Source organism: Solea solea, chromosome 1, assembly GCF_958295425.1.
Source record: "Solea solea chromosome 1, fSolSol10.1, whole genome shotgun sequence".
Taxonomy (NCBI): Eukaryota; Metazoa; Chordata; class Actinopteri; order Pleuronectiformes; family Soleidae; genus Solea; species Solea solea.
This window is the reverse complement of record NC_081134.1, coordinates 7,482,784-7,496,652: the sequence shown is the minus strand read 5'-3', so window position 1 is coordinate 7,496,652 and position 13,869 is coordinate 7,482,784. Positions and strand designations below refer to the sequence as shown.

General features: G+C 38.5%; 2 protein-coding genes across 4 annotated transcripts; both read right to left on the bottom strand.

Moving 5' to 3' along the window:
- Positions 1-260: 260 nt before the first annotated feature.
- mier1b (mesoderm induction early response 1b, transcriptional regulator) lies at positions 261-8,081 on the bottom strand. Of its 2 annotated transcripts, none has more exons than XM_058644711.1 (13): positions 8,007-8,081; positions 6,458-6,482; positions 5,876-6,024; positions 5,597-5,785; positions 5,369-5,498; positions 5,192-5,259; positions 4,538-4,610; positions 4,227-4,378; positions 3,762-3,843; positions 3,495-3,589; positions 3,091-3,218; positions 2,272-2,399; positions 261-1,689 (listed from the first exon to the last, which is right to left on the bottom strand). In XM_058644711.1, exons 1-13 carry the CDS (start codon positions 8,013-8,015, stop codon positions 1,370-1,372), a joined length of 1,548 nt encoding a protein of 515 aa, XP_058500694.1. In that variant the 5' UTR covers positions 8,016-8,081; the 3' UTR covers positions 261-1,369. The 2 variants fall into 2 exon arrangements, with proteins under 2 accessions (XP_058500694.1, XP_058501528.1); XM_058645545.1 differs by having other exon boundaries at positions 3,091-3,137.
- Positions 8,082-12,017: 3,936 nt separating this feature from the next.
- dynlt5 (dynein light chain Tctex-type family member 5) lies at positions 12,018-13,343 on the bottom strand. Of its 2 annotated transcripts, none has more exons than XM_058638850.1 (5): positions 13,168-13,343; positions 12,840-12,979; positions 12,661-12,752; positions 12,435-12,559; positions 12,018-12,343 (listed from the first exon to the last, which is right to left on the bottom strand). In XM_058638850.1, the coding sequence occupies exons 2-5, from the start codon at positions 12,950-12,952 to the stop codon at positions 12,140-12,142; spliced, it is 534 nt and encodes a 177-aa protein (XP_058494833.1). In that variant the 5' UTR covers positions 12,953-12,979; positions 13,168-13,343; the 3' UTR covers positions 12,018-12,139. The 2 variants fall into 2 exon arrangements, with proteins under 2 accessions (XP_058494833.1, XP_058494841.1); XM_058638858.1 differs by having other exon boundaries at positions 13,222-13,343.
- Between the last annotated feature and the right edge of the window lie 526 nt (positions 13,344-13,869).

The following is a 13,869-nucleotide window of genomic DNA, read 5'->3' as shown; positions in this document are numbered from 1 at the left end:
CAGTCTCGGAATATACTTCATTTTTATTCATGTTGTTATTTACAGAGAACAGAGATTAAAGAGAGAGAAACTACAAGGATCAACATTATCCGAGACAAACCTATCTTAAATTTGAGAATGTTGAGTACAAAGTAAAAGAGTTCTGCTTCACGGCAACTGAACAAAAAACATGGGTCTCTTTCACAGCTCGGAAGCCACTCACTGTGGAGACAACGTGGTTGAAATGAAGCAGCAATAAGCAGCACACTCAACCACGAATGTGGATTTTCTTTTTCCTTTAATGCACAGAAGAAGCAGGGTCACACAGGAATGAGAAGTGCTGCCAAACAGAGAGGGAAAGAGGAATGGCTACTTTATTACATCCATCTCAGGCAAAAAGAGTTTCTCGACAAATAAGCAAAGCCAACACGGAAGACCAGAAAATACAGAGATAAACATACAGTTACATTAAAAAAATTTACCAACTGCTCAAGGTAAGAAATCTATACAAACTTTACATTAAAAACCATGAACATTCTGTCTAGTAGAAACAAAGCGTTGAGCAAAGCACTGACTATGAAAATCCAAAAATACAGCAATCTTCTACATGACTTATATAGTACAGGACATCACTGATGTCAGCTCCTTTACACAAACAAACCTGCTGAGGGAGACAAACCCACGGGTTTATTCATCATAGACTAACAGCCATGATACAGGGCCAGAGCCGGGTTACAAATGAAGGAGTGAAAATGTTTAGTCTGCTGGGTTTTTGTCACCACTCCTGATCGACCAACCATGAGACACGTACAAAGTGCAACTAAAGTGAGCCAGCGACAGCACCAGCCTATCTGTCCTATTTTGCCTCTTTAAGACAACAGCTTGAGCACATTATTGGTTTTTCTTTAAAAAAAAAAGTCATCGGATTCATCAAATGCTCAAATGGCTTGAACAGTAATTACCCATTATAGATTTCCTTTGTTTAAAAAATATAAATATTTCTTTGTGTAAAAAAATATCACCGGTGACACATTTTTCTTTGAGAACAAATAGAAAAAAAAGGAAATTCTTGGCAGAAAGTCTCCAGAAAAGGGAATAAAGATTGTGAACTATGAGACGAGATATTGAGCTGTGGAACTTTGGGATGAGCTTTGCAGACGGTCAGTGTACGGATGGGTTCGGGGGACAGGGACGTACACTGTCCCTTCTGGACGACCGGCTGCAGATCGGTAGACTGCGTTCTTCAAACCTTTGACCTTATTGGAGTGAGTCTTAGCTCTCAGGAGACGCTGTGCTCGCAGGCCAAAGGGGCTCGTCAGCCTGACATAGGGACATTTTTGTCCACCCCATATAAGCATGTATTAGTGAACACCATCAGGCTCTGGCTCCTTCAGTTCTCCGAGGTTCTAGATGGTTCCACCTCACTTTGGCCCAAAGGCTCTGCCTCCGTCCTGCACACCTTGGCCGGCCTGTCACTGTGTGTCACCGCCACCGTGTCTCTGTGGTCAAGCGGAGGCTCCAGAGAACCGTTTCTGTCATGGCTTGGTGCTGTGGGCTGGCTGCAGCCGTTGGAGTTGTTGTCTGGAACTGGAGGAGGTTCTACCACAGGGACGGAGGGACCGTTGGTCTGAGCTGGCTCAACTTTGACTTGATTTGCCGGGGGGAACTGAGGGCCATCCATCGGGTTGCTGGAATTGTGGCCTGCAATACCTGTAAAAGAAGGATGAAAATTGAGATCGTACAAATGCCAAAAGTTGCAGAAGTGTCCCATTGAAACTGTTGATAAAGTTACACATATTTACAGTTATTACACTTCTAACTTTGCTGTTCATAGAGATATTGCTGGATAATTCATTAAATATCATTTGTCCTGCAGCGTAAGAAATGTAATGCAACTTTGCAACTGCCTACAGCCCCTTATTGACAATGAAGCTGCTAGCGGCACGAGAGGCAGTGCAGTATTTTACATTTCTGCTGCTGCTGCTTCTGCTGCTTCCAGAACTGCATCACCCTCAGTGTAGCACGAACAACAATAAGAATCTAAACTCTCATTCTGAAGCCTCCAGAACCACAATTTGGCCTGTGCCATGTTTTACGAACAGGCTCCTAGTGGACAGCTGCCAACCACACTGTCCACTCATATGTGCTGAACTTTAATGTCCATTTCCCTCCAAAAGTAAACAGAATTCATGAAATTGTAAATTGTGAATTCTCTCTAAAATTTGAACGTTAACAGCCTTTTAAATAGCCATCTGTGTGTGCGTGTAATTATAAAAGTACGTGTCAGCTCACCATTCTGACTGCTGCTGTCCTCCCTCTCAGAGTGACTGGCGCTGCTGCTGGACGTAGTGGGAGGAGGCGACGCCGCTCTGCTGGATGTTGCGCTCTCCGTCTCATCCAGTAATCTGTCCATGTAGTCTCTGATGACACACAGCAGGACACAGACTGTTACACATCACCTCAACCCCTGATGTTGTGATGCAGTGACCACAGGTATGTCTGCATGTCGTACTGTACTCTGTATTTTTTTACTCATTTATCCATTTTGACATAAAATGAAATTATATTAGATTATTAGTTATATTAGACTCTGGTGCCTTTTTACGCACAATGCAACAACACTGAACATAATTCATCCACCACTTTAGAAATTGTACAAAAACTTGCAAATATGAACAGAACTGGTTTACATAGCGTCATAAAACATTTAAATGAGAGTCTGTTTATATAATAATATGTTTGATATGCGATGGTGCTTTTGATGTTAGTAAAACTCCAAACAACATATAACTATACTGTTCAAATAAAATGAAGGGAACGCCTAAATCACAAATAAAAACTTATGTTTCAACTAAAAATCTTTGCTGATATAACTTGAATTATTTAATGACGACAATATAAATGTAACATCCATCAATTAAAAACAAAATCACCAACCCATTAAAGACTGAATTCAAAATCACACATACAATCAGACTGTGATGATTAAGTGTTCCCTTCATTTCTTTTAGCAGTCCACCAACACAAAACAGGAATTCCATCATTTTTACATTAACAATACACATCTTTCACAACTGCACATATAAGAATAAATAAATAAATAAAACTTACGTGACACCAGGGTGAAGGTTGTATTTCCTTTTCCCAAGTCTGGTTTGCTGTGCAAAGAAATCATAACGCTCAGACTTCTTCCACATGTAATAAAAGGCCACACATTCTCCTACAGACCTAGTTCTCACCTGAAAGATTTAATTCAGCAGACATGAAATGACCATTATTACCATCATCTGAGGAGATGATTCAACACAACTTCAAAAATTGACAAATCAAATGACTCTTTAGGACAAAAGTCATAGAAAGTAAAATAAAGACTGTAAAGATTAGTCTAAACGTGCAGCAAGTTTTAAATGGCCACATAGCAAACACATCAAGATTAATTTTTTTATTCATGCAACAACAACTTATATTAATTTTATCAATATTAATCTGAATGAGCTTTTTAACACTTGTCTTACCTTATTGGCCTGTATTAAATGGAAATCTTTCCCATATGCTTTTAGTCCTTGTTCAAAGTTTCTACATTCCTCCTCAGTCCAGACAGACAGCTCCTCTGTTACAAATGACATAAACGTTATTGTTACAGCTGTATTACAGTGGTTTAAAAGGTATAATCACAATTAGTATAGCCTGCAACAGAACCGCAGATCAGTAATTTTGTATGTGAGAAAACAAGAGGAGAAGATAAGAGGAGAAAATGTGAAAAGCCGTTTGAGTTGTCTTACCTCTGGCTGCTTTCACATTAAATCTAAGTCTTCTTAAAGCTTCCTCTGTGTCAAAGTCACATTTCACTAGTTCATATAGTGCCTGCAGGGAAACAGACAATCAAACATGTTTCCATTACATACATGTTAAAATATTAAGTCTCCAGCCTGTCTCTTGTTCTCAGCTCCATTATGCATTTTTAACGTGCTTATAGTTCATTTCTCATCAGCAGCAACTGGTTGTGATCAATTCAAAATAGACAACAATGACAGTGTTCACTGAAACGAAGAAACAGATCACCCCTTGCATCACTGATCAGTGCTAATTGCTCTGAAGCTATATGGCACAGAGGAATATGTTAAACCAGGCTTTTGCTAAATTAAAAAAGCCCCATAAGGGATTAATATGTTGGTATTTTCATGACAATGAGAACATAGGCAACAGGCAGCCATGTCTTCTACATACTACAGGTGCATTCGTCTCACTTGTTCGTTGTCTTTGATATGAGATCCCTCTGGAATAGCATCCACTCCCTTCTCATCTCCTGTTCGCCTTGACGCCTCCGTCAAAAACTCCACTACTTTGCCTTCAGGTAGACTCTCTGGGTTCCACAATAACTGGTCATCATTTTCATAAACTGCAGGACAAATTCACAAACAGCAGAATAGACATTATCCTTATTATACCAACGGCATACTATGTTTACGATCTCTATGCCTTGTGTAATCTGTGTAATCCACAATGGTAATATTTTATGCAGCTGTGAATAGAATGATCAGCAGAACAACTATCTCACCTTTTTCGTTTTCTTTATATTTACACAGGCCAATGGGGGTTTCTGCCTGGTACATAGAACCCACCATAATTTCCTGTTGGGAATAAACACACGGTTTAAACTGAATACAATTACACATAAATTACCCCATAATCTAACATGGATCTGAACATTTCTGTGTTTTCCCTGAAATAGGTTTATTTTAGGAGTTCCCATTAAAATAAAATTTTAAAGACTTGGTAAAGAAAAATGTGGATGTAGGTTTTAATCAACTGTTAGATCACTGAGAAAAGCAGTGGGTGGCTCCAAAGTCTATGACATGACAGAAGGATACGTAGGTGCAAGTTGACGATAAGCGCCAGCAGCTGGTGATATATGGTGGCATTTCATTGCTGCTACAATTTATTATTGTAGTAAAATGTATTTCTTGCACTAAGTGGGAGAATGTTGTGGTTTTCTCATCAGTCCACACATTCCTCGTCTCGCCAGCTATATCTACCTTTTATCCTGTTAGGTCAGGTTTGAAGCCAGTCAAGCAAAACCCTAGTCAGCATTTGAAGAAACCACACTTTCATAGGTAAAGTATAACAAATGCATTTTCCAGTGTTGTAAAAATCCTATTTAACCTAACAGCACATGTTCAAGACTGACAGATTACATGATGCTCTTGCATACCTTTTTCCAGTCTTCTGATGGAACATAGTCCTCATCTTCATCCGACTCCTCCTCTGCGTCATTATTGTCTGAAAATACGTGAAACCATTTTAATGAGGTGCATCGCACAAAATGATCTACTGTGCTTTTTTAAAACAACGAACAAAACATAAGGGGCAAAAAGAAGGAGGAACATACTTTCAAAATAAATTAACTTCTGAGCACGAATAAGTTCCACTGTGCCGAGGGACCTGACTGAACGTGTGCGGGATTCAGGGGCTGCCTGTGTCTCACTCCCAGGTCCTGATGAGTCCTTAACACTCTTACCCTAAAACATGCACATATGATCACAAATGTTTAGTCTGCTGAAATTACACCGAAGAGTCAGTCGTTTCCAAAAGAGCATGATTGTCAACACAAACACACCTCATTCCTCTTCAACTCGCCAGTGCTCCTGCTACTTTCATCATTGTCAAGATCCTCTTCTTCATCCTCCTCCTCATCGTCATCCTCTTCTTCCTCTGGCTCCTCTTCCTCCTCTTCGTCCTCATCTGCTGTTGATCCACCGCCATAACCGTACAGACTCAGGAGCTCATGAATGGGCATCTCTCCCTCCTGTTACAAATGAAAAATGACACTTCACAATGAACCGTAAAAAGGACATGGGGCTGAAAAAAACGGACGTGCTGAAAACCTGAAACAAACCCGTGCAAGATCTTCAATCTCATTGACGTTGGTCTCATCTGCTGCTTCCATCATTTCCTCTTCCTCCAGGGTGCGCTCATCATCAAAGTCATGGACAAGCATTTCTACCGATGGGTCGAAATCACGGTCATCTGTACCTGCTGAACCTCCTAGAAAAATACGCCCAAAATTTAAAGACAGGCTGTAAATTTAGAGTATATGAGCTTATATGAGCGTAGTAAATGACACGCTTTTAAACTATTAAAATGCCATTTATGTTCATTAAAGAATATGACAAGGAACACATGTTATTACAAATCCAGGAAAAAGACTATCAATTAAAGTGTATTTTCATTTAAAATGTTTAGGCATTATCAGAAGGCACTAATACTTAGTGTTTTACTGCATTCCCCAAACTCTCTTGATTTTAAATTATAATTGAGAATTTTGTAACATTATTTGGAACCCTAAATGGTTACACAAACTACAAGAAAATGATGGACAATATATTTCTGTTATTGCGTTTGCTTAACATTTTTATTTATTTAATGATTATTTGAACAATTATGTAAAACAAGTTTCAAATTTAAGAACAACATGTACCTGGGCTCGAATTCTCGAGGGAGGGCTGGAAAACAAAAAACGGGGATAAGAATTAAGTTTAAGAACTGCTTCAGAAGCAAACATGTCATCACATGTACAATTAGACACCACATAAAACAGTCATTCATAGAGACCAGATAGGAACCCATAAAGGGGTCTTTGTCAAATTGTGGGTTTAAAATGCAAGTAAGACAAACGAGATAGGATTAATTTGTCAAAATACTGTATATCTTCATCAAATGGCTGGTTTATCTATTCATGAGATATACATGTGTCATAATACTGTATATCTTCATCAAATGGCTGGTTTACCTATTCATATGATATAAATTCATACAGAAATGATAGAGATGGGAGATGAAATATAATAAATGTAAGAATAAAACTAAAATGATGTAAATGAAGAAGTAAACATGAGAACCCCATACGGCTATACAAATAACATAATCAAAATTAGAGCTGCAACTACATTATTCATCAACTATTTTTTGTAATCGATAATCAGTTTGTTTTTTAAATAATTATAACATTTTAAGCTTCTTATTTTCTGTTGCTTTTTTTTGCTTCATATAAACAAAGAAATCACTAAACCGGAATATATTTTGTGGAGAGAACTAGACATTTGAGAACTTCATCATTTTGAGGTTTGAAAAACCACTGGTCAACATTTACTGACATTTACGGACCAAACGAGTACTCGATTGATCGAATAAGAAAATAATCGTTAGCTGCAGCTCTAATTAAAATGTCGGAAACCCCATAAACGTACGTGTAAAGAAAAATAGTTTTGCTTTGCACAAATCTGCTCTCGTCACAATTGTTGAGAAGTCATGTAGTCATGTTTATAAACGGCTCCTCGTATAAACAGTCTGGGGAAACATTGGGATACAATTTAACGAGGAGAAAGAGGACATAAGAGGGGAGCTGAGAAAAAGCGCGCTCGACCCTGAGCCATTTAAAAAAAAGCTGACCGCAGTTCAACAAGACAAGAAACAAAGAAGAACTGTGACCACTTCCTGCGCAGACATTTCACGGACAGCAGAACTATGATGTGAAAGCTTCTCTTGCCGTCCGTACTCAGTCACATTTACGTAGCACAACAGGGCGAGCGCTCGCCGTGTTTAAGCTCTTCACTGGCTAACTCAAATTATAAGTTGCAGGCTAATTCTCCTTTAAATATTTGGCTAACGCGTTTAAGTTACGCTTGGTATCAAGAGCCTGCTACATAATGACCAAAAACAACGTGTGAACGTGTCGCCCCAGTACAGTATGAAACGTGAGTGCGAATAGTTACGTATTCTTAAACTAAAACCGCGAAGTAGCGCTGCTAACGCTGCGTCTTTCTGTCGTCAGGGCTAGCACAGCTAACGTTAGCTAAATCTGAAGTTTTCCAAACATGTTGGTGTCGCGAAATGGCTTTTATCTAGCTATGCAATCAGCGGTAACTCTAATTCGTATATTTTGGTTATAACACTTCAAGGATGCGCACATTTGATTTAATAAACAAATCAAATTTTTATTGAATCGAATATTTATTTCGCTGGCTTACCTCCGTCATGTTTGCGATCCTGCAGGGTCGCGTCTGGGGTCAGCGGCAGTTCCCGGATGTTGAGCCCCGCCCACCCGCAGTAATGATGCGTCCACAGCGCAATAGTATGTCTCTGCAGTACCAGAGACAGTAGTCTCAGGCGGCCTCACGTTTACTTAACAGCGCCACTTAATGACTTGGATGACCAGAGACTGCGGTTTCTTTTTTTTAATTTCATTTACAGTACAACATATGAAAGTACATACAAACTGTTAGATAAACTAAAAGCATTGAAAAAAACAACAACAAAGAAACATATATGTATATATGTATATATATATATATATATATATATATATATATATATATATATATACACAAAAATAACCCATAGTATTATTAAAAATAATCAATAATTCATATGAAATTATATCAAATCAGAAGGGTTTGCCGTTTCTAAATGCATTTCTGGAAGTGCATTAACGAGTAAAGGGTTATTACACCTAATTTACACCTTTAGCTAACTACTTAGTTGATGTGGAGCAATTTGTGTAATTTGAACAATTAGCTCATTATCAGGTAAAATGTAGTTGAATCACAGGCTGTGACATTCGCAATTACTAGATCTCAACTACTAGCTATACTTTCTTTCTGGCTTTTTTTTCCTCACAGTCACACAAAGACCTTGGGTCTAACAATAAAAGATTAGTCATGTAACAGCTACTATCAAGTTATTCCTTATACAAAAAAAAAGCTTGTCTGCACTTTGATAGTATGCGAGGTAGTGCCAGAAACCTTGACTGTAATTTAACATTAAATATTACACTACATACCAGTTGCATTCAATCAATACATATATTTAAGATAAATATGCAATAAATGAACTGTTGAGGTAAATTATTCCGTGATGGTATTTCCAACAAAGGCCCTGGGTGAATCTTTTCAGCAGAACCAACAAATTATATTTAAGTTCATGTGACTGTACAATTCAGTCCAACCGTCTCTTTTAATGTGCAGTGAGCTGGGGCTTCCTCAGTGAAAGAACTCCTTCTTGGAACCCTAGAGATTGGCTGAAGGGTTTCCTCTCTTATTCCAGAAGCCAAATCTTTGACAACAAGAGCAGTACAAAGTATTACATCGTAAAAGGCAACTGGCGTGTTTAATTACTCTAAACAGACAACACAGACTGCAATCTATTCTACAGCAAGTGTAAAGGGTAGACAAGTGTATATACAGAAGTTTAAAAATGTCATAAAAATAGATGAGCTTGAGGCATTTTTTTTTTAAAAAGCACAGTACATGACATAATCTAACATTCAAGCGTGCAGAATAGTTCTTAAAAATGACTCACTATTACACATCCCAAGTTAAACGTCTCATTTAATAATGGAATCTCAAAATGAGTGAACGGCTGATAGACAGGTAGATAGTCCTCTGAACTTCATCATACATTTTTGTAAAGGAAGCTCATTTTCGCTCCCATTTAAACAGAAAGAGCCGCCAAACTCCGGCAAAAACCCAATCATTTAATCATCTCGAATAACAATATCATTTAAGGACAACACGAATAATAAGGCTCCCAAATATCCCTCTGTATTTCACTAAATTAACGAATAACTACTTTTTTTAAGTTGGTGGATTTAGCAAGTGCGTCATGGTGGTGGTGGTTAATTAAAACGATGGAAAAAATGATCCTACTTAACAACAAAATGTTTTAAAGACACTTAGAATAGCAAACGGAAACTTTAACGTGTTACTCAGACATTCATAATTGATTTAACGGCAGCAATTAAATGCTATATGCTTACATTCTTTGAACCGTCTTTGGTGTCGTCTGGTCTGAACTGCTGGAACCGCAAATATTGAAGCGGTGTCTTCTGTGTCCAGCTGGTGGCGCTGTTAAGAAAAGCCGCCTGAAACTACGGCCGCTTGAAATTACACACAGACGTGCTGATAACATCTCTGTTACCATGTTCACCGAGGAAGATTATATCAAGTCAGTGCATATAGGTCCAAGAAATTAGACATAACAGTCCAAGAAATTAGAAAATAGAACAATAAACGTGTAATGTCCCATGTTGCTGTGGACATTGGTCATCTTTTCTTCTTGGGAGGACAATGGTCGGTAATGACTGTTCTGAGATCAACTCTATGCACTTATGCATCCACATACTGTAAATGCTGGTTATAATGCATAGTATTTAGCATTTTCTTCCTTTTCTTTCGCATTTTCTTCCCTATTCTCCTTCAACACAAGTGATCAGGTATAGTGTGTGGCGTGGAGAAAGGAGACTTATAATTGCAGCATAACATGTTATCTTTGCATAATGACAATAAAGCTTTTGAATCCTTTGAATCCTTTCTTTCAGCTTCTTCGCCACATCAAGTCATCTTATACTATATAAGTATAAATACTCGTCAAATTATTGAATATCAAATTATCAATACTTATAATATTTAAATGCTTATTGATAGTCATTGTGTTAAATCTATCAGCAATAAAATGTTAAATGTTTTGCAAAAATCCTGTTTTGAGTTCCTAAAAGCAGCATGAATGAAAATCCTGTGATGCGGATCACTAATTACCATAACAACGTGGGACATTACACTTCTTAATGCAAGGTTTTACATCAGAAGTCTTTGAAAGTCCTGCAAGTTTCACAAAAATGAAAATACATGTAAATCTAAAAGATAAAAGCTATTCAATGGGAGGTAAAGGAATAATTACTGTCATTTTTGGCCACCAGATACTGTATAACAGCTTATTCACTAGTCATGTGCAAAATGTTACATGAAAATTAAGAAAGATATAATCAAAACATAAACAATGATTTTAATGTTATTTTCCAGCCCCGCCTTTTCTTCTTGCACGACAATGGCCGGTAATGACTATTCTGAGATCAACTCTATTCCATGACAAAGCTCAGTTTGACTAGTGCCCTTGTAAATGCAACTGTCTCTTCCCGGAATCGCTGATTAATGTCTATGATAGTGGACACACACTCCTCTATGTTGCTATGTAGAAAGCCATCACCTCAGTCTGTTGCAGAGGGGATATCTCCAGCTGTCCATTAAAAAACACTTAACCTAATCCATGGCAATAAAAAACCCTGCAGTTCTGACATAAAAGAGCATTTATTTCTCTAACATCTACCAAAAGGTAGTTAATCAGTGATCATCACAATGGATTAGATTCCCACACACATCCAAAAATGGTCTGAGTGACATCCGTTGTTAAAAGCCCATGATGTTCACCTAAGATAACAAACGTGGCCTCTTCAGGATTTACCTGAGATCAGCGTGTGACATCACCAGAGACCGGGCATAAAAGGGAATGATGAGGGACAGGTGTCTCTGACCGTCAACAAACGGTGTTAGTGTGTATTTTTTTTGAAAAACAGGACCAGCAGTCTTTGAGCTCCATGAGATCCCTACTCCTGCTCTCGATGTTGCTGTGTGTGTTGTGTGTAGTACATGTTCGCACACAGGATGAAACGAACACACTGAGGCTGTGCGGCCGGGCGTTTGTTCGCGCGGTGGTGTACACCTGTGGAGGATCCAGGTGGAGAAGACTCATGGGAGAAGAGGACACTGTGCCAAAAGGTCAGTAAGTCACAGCTCGATGGTTAAACCCACAACTATAAACCACCACATTACAATAAACATGAACTTTGAATTCTTTGAAGAAAAAAAGAGCTGCTCTCTTTGTTTGTTTTTAAATCAACTGTGAAGAATTGGGAGTAATGTCAATAGACAGACAGACAGACAGATAGATAGATATTTTAAAGGAGGCTTTCCTGGTTAAAACATGTTGTCATAATAATAATAATAATAATTCTTGACAGGCAACCAGGAGCCAAACTCCCTGGAAGCGACAGATGTGCCGTTGATGGACCGTCAGTGGCGTGACCAAAACCAAGCACTCAAAACAGTGTGCTGTCAACTCGGCTGTCGAAAAAATGACCTCTCTATGCTCTGCTAGAGGGACAATCTGCCACGATGTCTCACCGAAAACATGACTTTAAAACACTGTCAGAATAGTGTGATTTTATTTTCCATGTTAACAAAAATAAACACCATTCAACCTATTCAATGCTGGTCAAAATGATTCATTATCTGTCTCCTCCTGTGCGTGTTGTCTCGGTGTCTGTGATTCACTCAAAGTAAACAGCATAGACAGTTGCTACACCAAACAGAGAGCTGTTCTTGAACGAGTAGGAGGCGAAGGTGTCGTTAGCCGCGTCCCACAGACAGCGGCTGCTCATCTGCATGCTCTGACCACACTGCTGACCAATGTGGACCAGGACGACTATTTTATACCTGGGGATCATGAGGTCCTTCACACGGGCTCTGATCACCTGCAGGGGCCAATCAAAAGAAGGATTCTTTATCAAGCAAGAATTTGTAGGTACAGCTATATAAAGGTGTTGGGTTTGATTTTTTTTTTACCTCACATATAGTTTTAGTCATTTTTTGCGACCACTCTACTTCATATTTCTCCTGTTGCAGGTAGTTGGTCAGCACATCCTTCAGTATGTCTTCGACAGCAGGGACAGGGAAGCGTTTGTAAGGTGCTGTGCGCAAAAATAAACACAACACAACAGTATAACAAACACAAATAAGCAGCTGGCGATGATGGTGTGGTGCAGTGTGTGTGTGTGTGTGTGTGTCTCACCCATCTGGTAGGTGTTCTCCATCGTCACAACCATCCGAGCGTTGTCGTCATGGTGACCTAGCTCATCCATGGATGACACAATACTTATGGAGCTGAAAGAAGGATCATTCTGTGACTGACTAGTTCAAACCTAAAGTTGTGTCTATTCCAAACGATTGAAGCCGATGCAGTTTACTCACTCTTTAGTCCTTACAGTTGCTTCCTTCCCTCTGGCGCCATGACTTCCCTCTGAGGGAACCTTCACTGTCCTCTTCTCTCGTCTCTGGGATTTGTCTTTCAGCAGATCGGACATGACAGCTTCCCTCTTCTTATTGTAGATCTTCACAGGATGATAATACACAAAATGGATTTCAGGAGAATTAAAATAAAACCTTAGCACACAAGCACAGTACACATAACTTCACCAGTTAAAACACTTGGAATTTAAGGGTTCCATGTTATCGCTTAGCTTACAAAAAGACAATAAGAATTAAAAAAAAAACTGTGATGTTTACATAACTTCATTACCTCGTTTGTCAACTGCTAGTGCTATGTGCTAATTCTGACTGAGCACAATCTTACACTTTCAGGACAAGTGACTGCGTCAAAGTGTGAAGAAGTATCGCGAAGACTGAATTAAAGCCGTTTTTAACGATTTTTGAGCCTCATAAACGGTGCAGAAGTAAACCTCGTGGAGCTTGGAGTTGCCATAACAACCATTAGCCTTTGGTCAGAGGGAGGGCACGCAGGGAACGAGAGTCTCCCTAAGCCTCGCGAGATTTGGGCTCAACAATAGTCCATAGCTGAAATAATAGGTGAATGGATTGTAAGAAGGCACTAGTATAAATTAAGATAATACATTTTCTTCAAATAATTTGATCATTAAATTAAAAATCATCATGGAATTAATACAAAAGGAGCAAATAAATTAGTGAAATGATTAATCAAAAAACGTCCATTAATAAAATAGTATTATTAATAAAAAAGAGATATAGTTTAATTCAAAGCTAAAGAAAAAGACTCTTTTGGTTTGTCATCTGTCATGTGATGTGACCTATAGTGTGGAGAACTTGGAGAAATTGTATTAAATTACATATATATTCATGTATTATGGCTATAATTTTAAAGGAATATATATCTATGTCACTCTATGATCTGAATAAAATTCTGTATTAACATAAAAAAGATGATTTTGGTGAGCACATTTACCTGAATAACACTGAACAAACC

What these genes read in the sequence shown, in the direction of transcription:
- mier1b (XM_058644711.1), bottom strand. An exon ending in CATCAGAAGACTGGAAAAAG is followed by an intron (nt 4,611 to 5,191) that starts GTATGCAAGAGC and finishes TATTCCCAACAG; the next exon opens with GAAATTATGGTGGGTTCTAT. An exon ending in TAATGTGAAAGCAGCCAGAG is followed by an intron (nt 3,590 to 3,761) that starts GTAAGACAACTC and finishes CATTTGTAACAG; the next exon opens with AGGAGCTGTCTGTCTGGACT.
- dynlt5 (XM_058638850.1), bottom strand. Translation starts at nt 12,952, where the DNA reads ATGTCCGATCTGCTGAAAGACAAATCCCAGAGACGAGAGAAGAGGACA. An exon ending in GCAACTGTAAGGACTAAAGA is followed by an intron (nt 12,753 to 12,839) that starts GTGAGTAAACTG and finishes TCCTTCTTTCAG; the next exon opens with CTCCATAAGTATTGTGTCAT. An exon ending in GGAGAACACCTACCAGATGG is followed by an intron (nt 12,560 to 12,660) that starts GTGAGACACACA and finishes TTTTGCGCACAG; the next exon opens with CACCTTACAAACGCTTCCCT.